Genomic DNA, 14213 nt, shown 5'->3' on the forward strand with positions numbered 1-14213 from the left:
CTCAGACAGCCATTTTGCCTTTTTGCATTTCTTTTTCTTGGGGATGGTCTTGATTCCTGTCTCCTGTACAGTGTCACAAACCTGTGTCTGTAGTTCTTAAGGTACTCTGTCTATCAGATATAACCCCTTGAATCTATTTCTCATTTCCACTGTAAGGGATATGATTTAGGTAATACCTGAATGGTCTAGTGGTTTTCCCTACTTTCTTCAATTTAAGTCTGAATTTGGCAATAAGGAGTTCACGATCTGAGCCACAGTCAGCTCCTGGTCTTGTTTTTGCTGGCTGTATAGAGTTTCTCCTGCTTTGGCTGCAAAGAATATAATCAATCTGATTTCAGTGTTGACCATCTGGTGGGGTCCATGTGTAGAGTCTCCTCTGTGTTGCTGGAATAAGGTGTTAGCTATGACACAGAAAACTAACCAATATGATCACACAGACCACAGCCTTGTCTAAGCCAATGAAACTATAAGCCATGCCCTGTAGGGCTACACAAGACGGACAGGTCATGGTGGAAAGTTCTGACAAAACACCGTCCACTGGAGAAAGGAATGGCAAACTACTTCAGTATTCTTGCCTTGAGAACCCCATGAACAGTATGAAAAGACGAAAAGATAGGACATTGATAGATGAACGCTCCAGGTCCATAGGTGCCCAATATACTACTGGGGATCAGTGGAAAACTAACTCCAGAAAGAATGAAGAGACGGAGCCAAAGCAAAGACAACACCCAGTTGTGGATGTGACTCGTGACGGAAGCAAGTTCCGATGCTGTAAGAGCAATATTGCATAGGAACCTGGAATGTCAGGTCCATGAATCAAGGCAAATTGGAAGTGGTCAAAGAGGAGATGGTAAGAGTGAATATCAAAATTTTAGGGATCAGCAAACTAAAATGGACTGGAAAGGGTAAACTTAACTCAGATGACCATTATATCTACTACCGTGGGCAAGAATCATTTAGAAGAAATGCAGTAGCCATCATAGTCAACAAAAGAGTCTGAAATGCAGTACTTGGATGCAATCTCAAAAACGACAGAATGATCTCAGTTCATTTCCAAGGCAAACCATTCAATATCACAGTAATCCAAGTCTGTGCCCCACCAATAATGCTGAAGAAGCTGAATTTGAACGGTTCTATGAAGACCTACAAGACCTTCTAGAACTAACACCCAAAAAAGATGTCCTTTTCATTATAGGGGACTGGAATGCAAAAGTAGAAAGTCAAGGAATACCTGAGTAACAGGCAAATTTGGCCTTGGAGTATAGAATGAAGCAGGGCAAAGGCTAATACAGTTTTGCCGAGAGAACGCACTGGTCACAGCAAACACCTTCTTCGAACAACACAAGAGAAGGCTGTGTACAGGGCACTGCTTTAATCTGGTCTCAGGTAATCTGCGGAGAAGGCGATGGCACCCTACTCCAGTACTCTTGTCTGGAAAACTCCATGGACAGAGGAGCCTGGTAGGCTGCAGTCCATGGGGTCGCGAAGAGTCTGACACGATTGAGAGACTTCACTTTCACTTTTCACTTTTCACTTTCATGCATTGGAGAAGGAAATGGCAACCCACTCCAGTGTTGTTGCCTGGAGAATCCCAGGGATGGGAGAGCCTGGTGGGCTGCTGTCTATGGGGTCGCACAGAGTCGGACATGACTGAAGTGGCTTAGCAGCAGTAGCAGGTAATCTGATGAGAACCTTGTTCTTGGGCTTCCCTGGTAGGTCAGATAGTAAAGAATCCACCTACAATACAGGAGACCCAGGTTTGATCCCTGGGTTGGGAAGATCCCCTGGAGAGGGGAATGGCTACCCATTACAGTAATCTTGCCTGGAGAATTCCATGGGCACCAGGAGCCTGGTGGGCAGCAGGCCATAGGGTTGCAAAGAGTCAGATATGACTGAGTGACTAACACACATGATCTGATAAGTTTGAGGTTCCTTTAATCTGGAGTGAAGAATGGTGACATCTTCCTCCTTAAAACACTAGGAATAAACCCACCATATGACCCAGCAATCCCACTCCTAGGCATATACCCTGCGGAAACCAAAACTGAAAAAGACACATGTATCCCATTGTTCATCGCAGCACTATTTACAATAGCTCGAACATGGAAGCAACTTAGATGTCCATCGACAGATGACTGGATCAAGAAGTTGTGGTACATATTCACAATAGAATATTACTTAGCCATAAAAAGGAATGCATTTGAGTCAGTTCTAATGAGGTGGATGAACCTAGAGCCTATTATACAGAGTGAAGTCAGTCAGAAAGAGAAAGATAAATATCATATACTAATGCATATATACAGAATTTAGAAAAATAGTACTGAAGAATTTATTTGCAGGGCAGCAATGGAGAAACAGACAGAGGGAATAGACTTATGGACATGGGAAGAGGGGAGGACAGGGTGAGATGTATGGAAAGAGTAACACAGAAACTTACTGTGTTTCTATGAAGTAAAATAGATGCCAATGGAAATTTGCTGTATGTCTCAGGAAACTCAAACAGGGGCTCTGTATCAACGTAGAGGGGTGGGATAGGGACGAAGATGGGAGGGAGGGTCAAGAGGGAGCAGCTATGGCTGATTCATATTGAGGTTTGACAGAAAACAACAAAATTCTGTAAAGCAATTTTCCTTTAATTAAAAAACCAAATAAACAAATAAAAAGAATGATGTCATCTTCCATTTATGGGGGGTTTAGTCCTTTTGTTATTGTTGTTCAGTCACTAAGTCATGTCCCACTCTTTGTGACCCCATGCACTGCAGCGTGCCAGGCTTCCTTGTCCTTCACTCTCTCCCAGACTTTGCTCAAATCCATATCTATTGAGTCAGTGATGCTATCTAACCCTCTCATCCTCTGTCATTCTCTTTTGTTTTTGCCATCAATCTTTTCCACCATCAGGGTCCTTTCCAGTGAGTGTGCTCCTTGCATCAAGTGGCCAGAGTATTGGAGCTTCAGCATCAGTCCTTCCAATTAATATTCAGGATTGATTTCTTTTAGGACTGACTGGTTTGATCTCCTTGCAGTCCAAGGGACTCTCAAGAGTCTTCTCCAGCACCACAACTTGAAAGCATCAGTTCTTCGGCACTCAGCCTTCTTTGTGGTCTAACTCTCACATCCATACATGACTACTGGAAAAACCATAGCTTTGACTACATGGACCTTTGATGGCAAAGTGATATCTCTGCTTTTTAACATGCTGCCTAGGCTTGTCATAGCTTTCCTTCCAAGGAGCAAATGTCTTTTAATTTCATGGCTGCAGTCACCATCCACAGTGATTTTGGCGCCCAAGAAAATAAAGATACTGTTTTATCTCTTGAGGTGGAACCAGGACCCTGCCCAAAGCCTGCACTATTGTTTCCTGGCTGCTCTCTGTTGTCTCTAAATCCCCTCCTTTCCCTGATTAGCAACTGTTTGAATCTAACCTTTGGGACTCAGAGAAGGTCATGGAGGCTGGAGTCTGTTCCCCACAAACAAGGAACAAGAGACATGGAAAGTCTTCTGTGCCCAGGATCGCCAGAGGCTCCTGCTTAGTTTCACTTTCTTATTACAACCAGACAGATGGACAGCTTTCTAGAAGCAAGAACAATGGTATTGTGGTATATTCTGGCCAGCTTGTGGTTTCCAGATTCAGACTCAAAAGACCAGTGACTTTCTATATTATACATCTGCAGCAAGCCCTAACAGAAAATACACTTTGTGGAAGAACGAATGGGGATCAACTCCATGGTCAGAAAATGGGCAGAGGAATTCCTTGATGACTCATTCAGTGGTTAGGACTTCATGCTTTCACTGCCAAGGGCATGGGTTCAATCCTTTGTCTGGGAACTAAGAGCCCACATGGTGTAGCCAAAAAGAAAAACTGGGTTTCTCAAGAAAATATGCAAGGAAATGGGGATTCTGACCCAGATGGTGTAGCTGTCCTTGTTTATGCTCCCAGAGGCCAGCCCTGTGCCAAAGCCCTTATCATAATGTGTTTATTATAAAGGACTATTTCCTTATCCATCTCTTCTACTAGAACTGAGTTCCTAGAATGCATTCACGGTCCCTTACTCTCCTTTGTTGTCCCAGCTTCTAGAACAACCCCAATGCTCATGTAGACTGAGTAAATGCAGGAATGAATGGACATAACACAAATGTAAATAAATGTAGAGCATAAAGAATGCTCTAGGGTCAATAGCCAAGTTATATTCCTATCAGGTTATTCCAAATTAACTTTAAATCATAAACCCTTTCCTCCAATTTATTGGCTATATAGTTTACCAAAATTGGGCAAATTATTAACATTTATAAGTCTTATTTTTCTGATCTATGTAACAAAAATGTTAATAACACCTACTTCATAGATGAAAAAATTAAATTGGAACATGAAGAAATGGGGAGAAGTTGCTCAAAGGATATAAATAAATAGTATAACATGAATAGGTTCTGGGAAACTAATGTACAGTGTGGTGATTATAGTTAATAATACTGTATTATATATTTGAAAGTTGCTAACAAAGCTAGTGGAGGTGATGGAATTCCAGTTGAGCTATTTCAAATCCTGAAAGATGATGCTGTGGAAGTGCTGCACTCAATATGCCAGCAAATTTGGAAAATTCAGCAGTGGCCACAGGACTGGAAAAGGTCAGTTATCATTCCAATCCCAAAGAAAGGCAATGCCAAAGAATGCTCAAACTACTGCACAATTGCACTCATCTCACACGCTACTAAAGTAATGCTCAAAATTTTCCAAGCCAGGCTTCAGCAATATGTGAACCGTGAACTTCCTGATGTTCAAGCTGGTTTTAGAAAAGGCAGAGGAACCACAGATCAAATTGCCAACATCCACTGGATCATCAAAAAAGCAAGAAAGTGCCAGAAAAACATCTATTTCTGCTTTATTGACTATGCCAAAGCCTTTGACTGTGTGGATCACAATAAACTGTGGAAAATTCTTAAAGAGATGGGAATACCAGACCACCTGACCTGCCTCTTGAGAAATCTGTATGCAGGTCAGGAAGCAACAGTTAGAAGTGGACATGGAACAACAGACTGGTTCCAAATAGGAAAAGGAGTATGTCAAGGCTGTATATTGTCACGCTGTTTATTTAACTTATATGCAGAGTATATCATGAGAAACACTGGACTGGAAAAAACACAAGCTGGAATTAAGATTGCCGGGAGAAATATCAATAACCTCAGATATGCAGATGACACCACCCTTATGGCAGAAAGTGAAGAGGAACTAAAATGCCTCTTGATGAAAGTGAAAGTGGAGAGTGAAAAAGTTGGCTTAAAGCTCAACATTCAGAAAACTAAGATCATGGCATCTGGTCCCATCACTTCATGTGAAGTAGATGGGGAAACAGTGGAAACAGTGTCAGACTTTATTTTGGGGGGCTCCAAAATCACTGCAGATGGTGACTGCAGCCATTAAATTAAAAGACGCTTACTACTTGGAAGGAAAGTTATGACCAACCTAGATAGCATATTCAGAAGCAGAGACATTACTTTGCCAACCAAGGTCCATGTAGTCAAGGCTATGGTTTTTCCTGTGGTCATGTATGGACGTGAGAGTTGGACTGTGAAGAAAGCTGAGCACCGAAGAATTGATGCTTTTGAACTGTGGTGTTGGAGAAGACTCTTGAGAGTCCCTTGGACTGCAAGGAGATCCAACCAGTCCGTTCTGAAGGAGATCAGTCCTGGGATTTCTTTGGAAGGAATGATGCTAAAGCTGAAACTCCAGTACTTTGGCCACCTCATGGGAAGAGTTGACTCATTGGAAAAGACTCTGATGCTGGGAGGGATTGGGGGCTGGAGGAGAAGGGGACGACAGAGGATGAGATGGCTGGATGGCATCACTGACTCGATGGACAGGAGTCTGAGTGAACTCCAGGAGTTGGTGATGGACAGGGAGGCCTGACGTGCTGCGATTCATGGGGATGCAAAGAGTCGGACACTACTGAGCGACTGAACTGAACTAAAGAGAGTAAATCCTAAATGTTTTCAGCACAAAAAAGAAGTGGTGACTGCATGCCGTGATGGAGGGGTTAACTACTAAGAACTGCTGCCTAGTCACTAAGTCACTTCAGTCATGTTCGACTCTTTGAGACCCCATGGGCCATAGCCTGCCAGGCTTCTCTGTCCATGGGATTCTCCAGGCAAGAATACTAGAGTGAGTAGCCATGCCCTCCTCCAGGGGACCTACCCTGCCCAGGGATCAACCCAAATCTGTTAAGTCTCTTGCATTGGCAGGCAGTTGTTGATCACTAGCGATACCTAGGAATCTATTAATAACTGCTATGGTGGTAATTATTTTGCAGCATATAATTGTATCAGGTCAATGTCTTGGACAGTTTAAGCTTACACAATGTTATATGTCAATTATATCTAACAAACCTGGGGGAAAAGACAGAGCATGAAGTACATAGTCCAGTGTCCTGCCTGCATGGTGCACCTACCCAATAAGTATTAGCTGCTATAATTATGATAAGCTTCTGGTCCTATGTTTCAAAGGCTTTTAACTCACACTTCAGTGACATTAGAGCATCTGTAGGTAGAGTGACATTAGAGGAGCTGTAGGTGAGAGGAATAGGGAAACAATGTCTTCAGTGTGGCCAGAATGAGGCAAGGCCACCAGCATGAAGATCAGGCAATTAGGTGACAGGCCCCAGCAGGGTTCTGGGCCCTGGTCAGACCACAGAGGAATAGCAGGTTCCACACAGTGTCACAGCCAGGGTGCCCTGAAGATAGTGTGGGCTTCTCACAGAGAAAGTTCTGGAAAGGATGCTAAAGGTACCAATACCAACACCAACCTCCATAGTCAAGCACCCTTTACTCAGCACAGCCTCAAAGAACAACTTCTGAACTGAACCTGCACTATGACTCCTGGGAATGCTAATCATTTCAATGCTATGAGCTTCTCCTATACAAGAAATCTGCTATTTTTTGTGACTATATTGATATAAAGATACATTATTATGTATTAAAATTTTTCTCTTTTGTCTAAAGATTATTGTTTTTTTCCTTCTGATTTTAAAAGAAATGGGAGCAAAATTGTGGGCACAGACACCATGGCTGCTCTCCCTAAGGATCAGTGGCCCTGCTCTGGAGAAGTAGGAGAAGCAGATGAATCGGGGGCAAGGGGTCACCAGTTGCTTTGAAGTGGAGAGAGACAAGAAAGCCACCAGATCAAGAACTGGGTGTTTGTCCCCTACCTCTTCCAGAACAGCACTGGAACATCATATTCTAAGACAGGGTTTCTCAACCTCAGCACCATTGCCATTTTGGACAGGATAATTCTTCCTTGTGTTGTGTGTGTTCATGGCAGGGGTTGGGGTGTATCATGCACCCTAGGATATTTAGTAGCATCTTTGGCCTGGACCCACTAGATGCCAGTGGCAAGCCCTTGCCCTCACCTTCAGTTGTGACGACCCAAAATGACTCCAGACATTGCCAAATGTCACCAGCAGGGTAAAAATCACCCCCAGTTAAGACCTGCCATTTTAAGGGTGTTGTTCAGATCCCACCAGGGAAGCTGCAACTAAGGACAATTCTGGCTGACGTGGAGAGTGGGTGGGATAGATGTGCCATCTCCACGTGGAGACAGAGGAAGCCAGTCCTCCTCCTCCATGCAATGGACCACAAATCGGATCTCAGCTCTCCCAGTAAGCGGGGGCCCCACCACTGGCGATGGAGAAAATTTCCCAGAGCGCTAAGGTCCAGGCAGCGGGAGGAGCTCAGGGCTGCGGTCAGACTTGCAGAGAGTGGGTGCACTGAGTCAGCCACAGCACAGCCCTGCAGAGTCACCCTGTTCCAGGGCTCGGTGCATGTGCCCATGAATCTATTATTTAGTTTCTGAAACTTAAATGCAAGAGTTTTGCTTCTACTCATCTATTCAGCAATGCCTGGAAGCATGCCTCCCAATTCTGCTGCAGGAAGCCTTCCCTGACTTCTCTCCACTCTGGGACTACTGCCCCAGCATGCCTCACAGCCATAACACGGTTTCCTCATCCAAAAGCCCATAAAGTCCCATAACTTCTCTACTCCATTGCTAGCACAGAGTTAGTGCTCACAGCACAATCTGTTGAGTGAAAAATAAATAAATAAACAAACAAACACATGCATAAATTAATGACCATAAAGATTCTCTCATCGACTTTTTAAAATAAATCCATAACTGGTTAGAACTCTTTGGAAACGTTATGCTGATCCTATTTGGATTCCTGAAAAGAAGGCGGTCCTGATGCAGCTTCGATACTTGGATTGGATGTGAAAGAAGGGTGGTTTTGCCTAAGCAGGTCAAGGCCAAGCCAAAGACAGCCTAAAAGTGCCCAAGGGAACTCCGGAGCACTTATCGCGACGTTTTAGTGACCGCGTGGTGCAGCCTTTGAGCACAACCGCAGAAGAACCGGCGAAAGAAAAGAGGAGGGGCAGAAGGAAAAGAATGGTTGTTGATTGGCTGGCTGGTTGATTGACGCTGCGTAGGCTACACAGAACAGCAGAGCATGCAGTTTGAACTGGGGCCGCGGTGGTCTGTCAGTGCCCTGCTTGGCAGCCATTAGCACATCACTTCCTGTCTCTCAGACTCCGTGTCCCCTTCTGACTCTGGGAGGGTTGCAAAAATACTCAAAAGTGTATGTGGCTTCCTGTTATGTGCGCCTGTGAATGAACTCACATGACTTGGGCAGGTACAGCTCTGGCAAACTCACCTCATACCTTCTCCCAAGACCCCTTGGAATTCTCAGAAAGGTGAAGGGGCAGCAGGGGGTGGGGGGAGGTTTTAGTGGGGACAGTAGGGGGGATGTTAGTTTGGGGCCTTCCCCTTACCCCAGCCATTTAAGGGTCAATGAATGACTCTTCATTCTTTATGGCAAAAAGTAAAGAAGAACTGAAGAGCCTCTTGATCCAAGTGAAAGAGAGTGAAAAAGTTGGCTTAAAGTTCAACATTCAGAAAACTAAGATCATGGCATCTGGTCCCATCACTTCATGGCAAATAGATGGGGAAACAGTGGAAACAGTGGCTGACTATATTTTTCTGGGCTCCAAAATCACTGCAGAAGGTGACTGCAGCCATGAAATTAAAAGATGCTTACTCCTTGGAAGGAAAGTTGTGACCAACCTAGACAGCATATTAAAAAGCAGAGATATTACTTTGTCATCAAACGTCCGTCTACTGAAGGCTATGGTTTTTCCAGTGGTCATGTATGGATGTGAGAGTTGGACTATAAAGAAAGCTGAGTGCTGAAGAATTGATGCTTTTGAACTGTGGTGTTGCAGAAGACTCTTGAGAGTCCCTTGGACTGCAAGGAGATCCAACCAGTCCATCCTAAGGGAGATCAGTCCTGGGTGTTCATTGGTAGGACTGATGTTGAAGCTGAAACTCCAATACTTTGGCCACCTCAAGCGAAGAGCTGACTCATTTGAAAAGACCCTGATGCTGGGAAAGATTGAAGGCAGGAGGAGAAGGGGACGACAGAGGATGAGATGGTTGGATGGCATCACTGACTCAATGGACATGGGTTTGGGTGGACTCTGGGAGTTGGTGATGGACAGGGAGGCCTGGTGTGCTGCGACTCATGGGGTCACAAAGAGTCGGACACGAGTGAGCAACTGAACTGAACTGAACTGAATGACTCAGGACTTCCCTGGTGGTCCCGTGGTTAAGATTGCCTTCCAATGAAGGGAGTGAGGGTTTGATCCAGGTTAGGGAGCTAAGATCCTACATGCCCAGTGGCCAAAAAAACAAAACATGAAAGAGAAGAAGTATTATAACAAATTCAATAAAGACTTTGAAATTGGTCAACATCAGAAAACAATCTTAAAAAAAAAAGTCAGTGACTCAAAGAGTGTTCTCTGCCTGATGACTGAATATTCTAAGTTTGTCTGGATATCAATCTGGACCTGATGAGGCTATGGAAACCACTTCTGTAATTGCTTTACAACACTTTTCTGGGAAATTGTCCTTGTATGAGGCCCAACATGGAAAAAAATTAGAACTTAAGAGTGGAGAAAAACTTATCTTCCTTGAGAACAGCTGGTTCTTCACTCTGATAAGAGTGTGTGACTTCTGTGAAGCATGTCAGCTATGGCTGGTAGAACGCACAGAGCCTGATCAAAATACAACTTTTGTTGTAAAGCACTTTGTGTCACTTACATAAAGTGCTGGGGCAAAAAATCAAATAAACAGGTACACAGTGGGCTAAGATTCCTGTGTGTCAGAGATGAGTCACTAGCATATTAAAGATATGCATAGAAATGTGACATCCCAGAGATATTGTAGAGCAGGGGCTTCCCAGATGGAGGTGGAAAAAGCCCCACCTCAGGGCATATCCAGATGGGGGAAGTGACTTTATCCCAGGGGAATCCCTGGTCAGTAAAATTCTGTAACTCTCAGACTTCCCTGGTGGCCCAGTGATTAAGATTCTGAGCTCCCAATGCAGGGGGTCCAGGTTCAACCTTTGGTCAGGGAACTAGATGGCACATGCCTCAACCAGGAGTTCACATGGTGCAACTAAGACCTGGCATGGCCAAGTAAATAATTTGTTTTTAAGTCTATGACTCTTATAGTGGCAGAAGAATGCCTACAAGCCCCTTTTTGAAGGAAGAATAAACTCTTAATGAAGCTTCCGCATGAGTCAGCACTGGTATAAGAAGACGGGCCACAAGCTTTTCTTCTGATTGGAAGAGTCTATCAGCTCAGAACACGGGCTGTAATTTCACCAAAACACTTGCTCAAAGAGGCATTCTGTTGAGGTGTGGCATTTTATAGTGCTTTACAGCTTGCAAAGAGCTTCCAGTGCATCCTCTCATTTGATTCTCACAACCCAGTTTCCAGAGAGGAGATTGAGGCTCAGTGAGATTACATGACTTGTCCCAGGTCCCCTTGTAAATGGGAGAATGAAACTCTCCTCTCCTGGTCGAGGGCAGTTGCTGGCAGGTGCATTCCTGTGTGTACAGGGACAGCCTGTCATCTCTCTGGAGCAGAGCAGCAGAGCAGGAGGAGGCTGGCACAGAGGGAACAGCAGTAGGAAGGAGGATTTCTGGGGGGAAATGAATCCCTTGGCCCTCTGACTCCATCCACCCCCAACACAGCCTCCTGCTCCCCAACTTGCCCCCTAGGTTTGTTTCCTAACACTTCCAGTCAACTGACTCTAGCCATTGGGATTGTCCAGGTCTCTCCAAACATGGCTGGGGAATCTGTCTTCCCCATGTTTATATCCCTAGAAGGTTCTAACAAAGGAATATGCACATGAAAACCAAAACATCTCAGAGTAGTGGCCTTTTAATCTGGGTGCTGAGACCGAGGCTTTGAGGAAAATGACAAGACAGTTCACTGAATAAAGACAGATATATGCCCAGACCCTACCACACCCTACTGGCTTCAGGTGTGCTAAAGACGTGGAAAAAAATCACAGCTTTCAGAAATAGAGTTTTCAACTTATTTCCCAAGTTGTTTTTTTTTTTTGCTTCTATGAGATGGTGACAGAAGTGTTTAAAAAAATTTAAAATGGTCCAAAATGGAGTAACTAATGCTAAGCCCATATCAGCCAACCAAGACTTAATAAAGTGAAAGAAAGTGAAGTCGCTCAGTCATGTCCTACTCTTTGCGACCCCATGGACTGTAGCCTACCAGACTCCTCCGTCCATGGGATTTCCCAGGAAAGAATACTGGAGTGGGTTGCCATTTCCTTCTCCAGGAGATCTTCCCAACCCAGGGATTGAACCTGGGTCTCCTGCATTGTAGGCAGACGCTTTACAGTCTGAGCCACCAGGGAAGTTCTAACCTAATGCCTAACCTAATTAATTGCATGCAGTTTTGGTTTCTCACAGGGATGTAACTTTTCACTAGTCCGTCTTGAATTATCTGGTCAGAACTAGTGAGATGATCTGCCTGGTAGACCCCTGCTTTTCAGGAAAGTGCCCTGGCCTGAAACAATCCACTCTTTGATAGAATAACTTTGCCATGCCTCCTTCTGCCTATAAAACTCCTCCATTTTGTACAGCTCCTCAAAGCTCCCTTCTGCCTTCTATGATGGTATGCTGTCCATTTCATGAATCATTAAATAAAGCCAATTATGTGGACTTCCCTGGCAGTCGATCAGTTAAGACTCCACACTTAACCATGTGGAATCACTGCAGGGGGCCTGGGTCCAAACCCTGGTGGGCGAACTAAGATTCTGCATGCTGCAAGGTGTGGCCAAAAGAAATAATAACAATTTTAAAAATAAAGCCAACTAGCTTTAAATTTACCCAGTTGAATTTTTACTTTTAGCAATAGGAATTCTGAGAGGAGAGGAAATTTCTCTCAGGTGCCTGTCAAATTTTTCCAGAAGAGTCAGCCACAGTCCCTTTACCAGAAGACTGAGACTAGCAGTGGGCAAGGTCTGGCAGCTGGGCTCCAGGGGACAGTTCTGAGGGCCCTGCCCAGGCTCATGCATGGCACCTGTTCAACGGATACCATGGCTGGGCCTGGTGGGGAGAGGCTCTGTCTGGCTATGGTGGGCAGAGGGTCCCCACTCTGTCAGCTCTCCCCACCCCCCGGCCCTGCTTTTTAGGTGGCCAAACTAGGCTGGAAAGAATGGTGGGAGCAGGGCTCAAGGATGAGCTGGAGAGGCCTCCAGATGGGTTATTGTCCCTTTACTTCTCTGGGCCTCAGCTTCCTTATATGTAAAATGGGAACAGAGGTGTATGCCTCAGTGGCTTGAAGGAGGAAAATAAAGTACATAATACTAGGACATATCAGTTTCATGCCTTTCACCCTCTCTCATTCTCTCTCTCTCTCTGCTTTCCTCTTTCTCTTTGCTTTGCTTCAGAAAGGCTTTCTGATCAAAGAAATCATAATGCTGAGAAACCTGGAAAACAAACACTTAGATTCAACAGAGTAAAACAGAGGGCCTTTCAGCTCTCCCTTCTTCCTTTGTAATTCATTCACGGAGTTCAGCACTGAGGGTGGGATCTTTGCCTTGCGATGGTGGCAGCAGGAGAACAGCTGTGAAAATTCAACGTCTCACTTGGAACACAAGCCACCTTCCTCATGAATCTGCATTAGGACTCCACACTGGGACCTTTCTCCAGGGTCTTTCCTCTTTTCGGCTACCCCACCAATCTGCCTGCAATGCAGGAGACCTGGGTTTGATCCCTGGGTCAGGAAGATCTCCTGGAGAAGGGAATGGCAACCTGCTCCAGTATTCTTGCCTGGAGAATCCCATGGACAGAGGAGCCTGGCCGGCTACAGTCCATGACACTGCAAAGAGTCGGACACGACTGAGAGACTAACACTTAACACACACCCCACCTCTATCATCCCCTCTCTTCTACCAGCACTCACCAAGGGGTTGGGGTGCTCACAGGTAGTGATGGCAGAGTTCATGGCCGCTTGGGGTCTTCTCTTTTTGCCTTCCTCTCAGAACAGAAAAGGAACAAAGCCGCTGCTGGAGAGGAAGGTTACTTTCTTACAGCCTGCCAAAATAATAAGAGAGAGGGAAAGATGAGGATCCAAGAGGGTGGGGCCTCTAAGCCCCACCTACTGGTCTCTAACAGACACCCCCTCCAGCCCTCTTAGGTCACTTCAGGGGACCAAGGTACATCCAGTGATAGTAAGCGTTGCATCATTTGAAAAGTGTGGGTTAGTTGCAGAGAAGTTAATGATCCCCCATGGCACCAAGGAAACAAATCAGGGGGCAGCCTGTTGAGATGTGGCAGGACAGCACTTTCCGGAAACCAGGTTCCCAGGGGCAAGAGAAGAGGGGGTGAGGCTCTGGGCCAGACATAGGGGCCTTTCTGTTTTCTAAAGCTCCTTTCTAGTGACTGATTGAACTGGAATGTAAACATTGCAAAAGTGACACAAGCAGCCTGGCCCCTGAGATACACTGACACAGCCGTTAGGCAGGGACTGCTAGCCCTAAATGCTGACCTGGGAGAGGCTACTAAGGCTCATGGGTGGAGCAAAGACCTCAGGTGAGAGGCTGAGAAAAAATGGTTCTACAACTTGGGTGCCTGGCTCCCTAATACGTAGAAACTTCTAGTAACCTACCTATTGGAGAGACAAATCCAGGAAGTCGGAGTCTCAGTCTTATCCCACACAGAGTACTAAAATGCTCCTCTAAAACTCTCAGTAAACACCATTCTATAAAGTCCAATGGGGTTCCCAGGTGGTGCTAGTGGTAAAGAACCCACCTGCCAATGCAGGAGATGTAAGAGATGTGGATTCAATCCCTGGGTCGCGAAGATCC

The 14213-nt window shown here is 45.2% G+C and overlaps 1 protein-coding gene across 1 annotated transcript in view; it reads right to left on the reverse strand.

Annotated features, from left to right (window-relative positions):
• LOC100337457 (solute carrier family 23 member 2) overlaps positions 1 to 13435 on the reverse strand; it is a 58846-nt gene extending 45411 nt beyond the window's left edge. The window contains exon 1 of the mRNA XM_059885946.1: positions 13310 to 13435. Within this exon, the coding sequence (XP_059741929.1) occupies positions 13310 to 13351 (42 nt within the window). The 5' untranslated portion in view covers positions 13352 to 13435. The remainder of the gene's footprint in view (positions 1 to 13309) is intronic.
• Positions 13436 to 14213: the final 778 nt, after the last annotated feature.

The sequence above is a fragment of the Bos taurus genome, chromosome 4, assembly GCF_002263795.3.
Source record: "Bos taurus isolate L1 Dominette 01449 registration number 42190680 breed Hereford chromosome 4, ARS-UCD2.0, whole genome shotgun sequence".
In the NCBI taxonomy this organism is placed as follows: Eukaryota; Metazoa; Chordata; class Mammalia; order Artiodactyla; family Bovidae; genus Bos; species Bos taurus.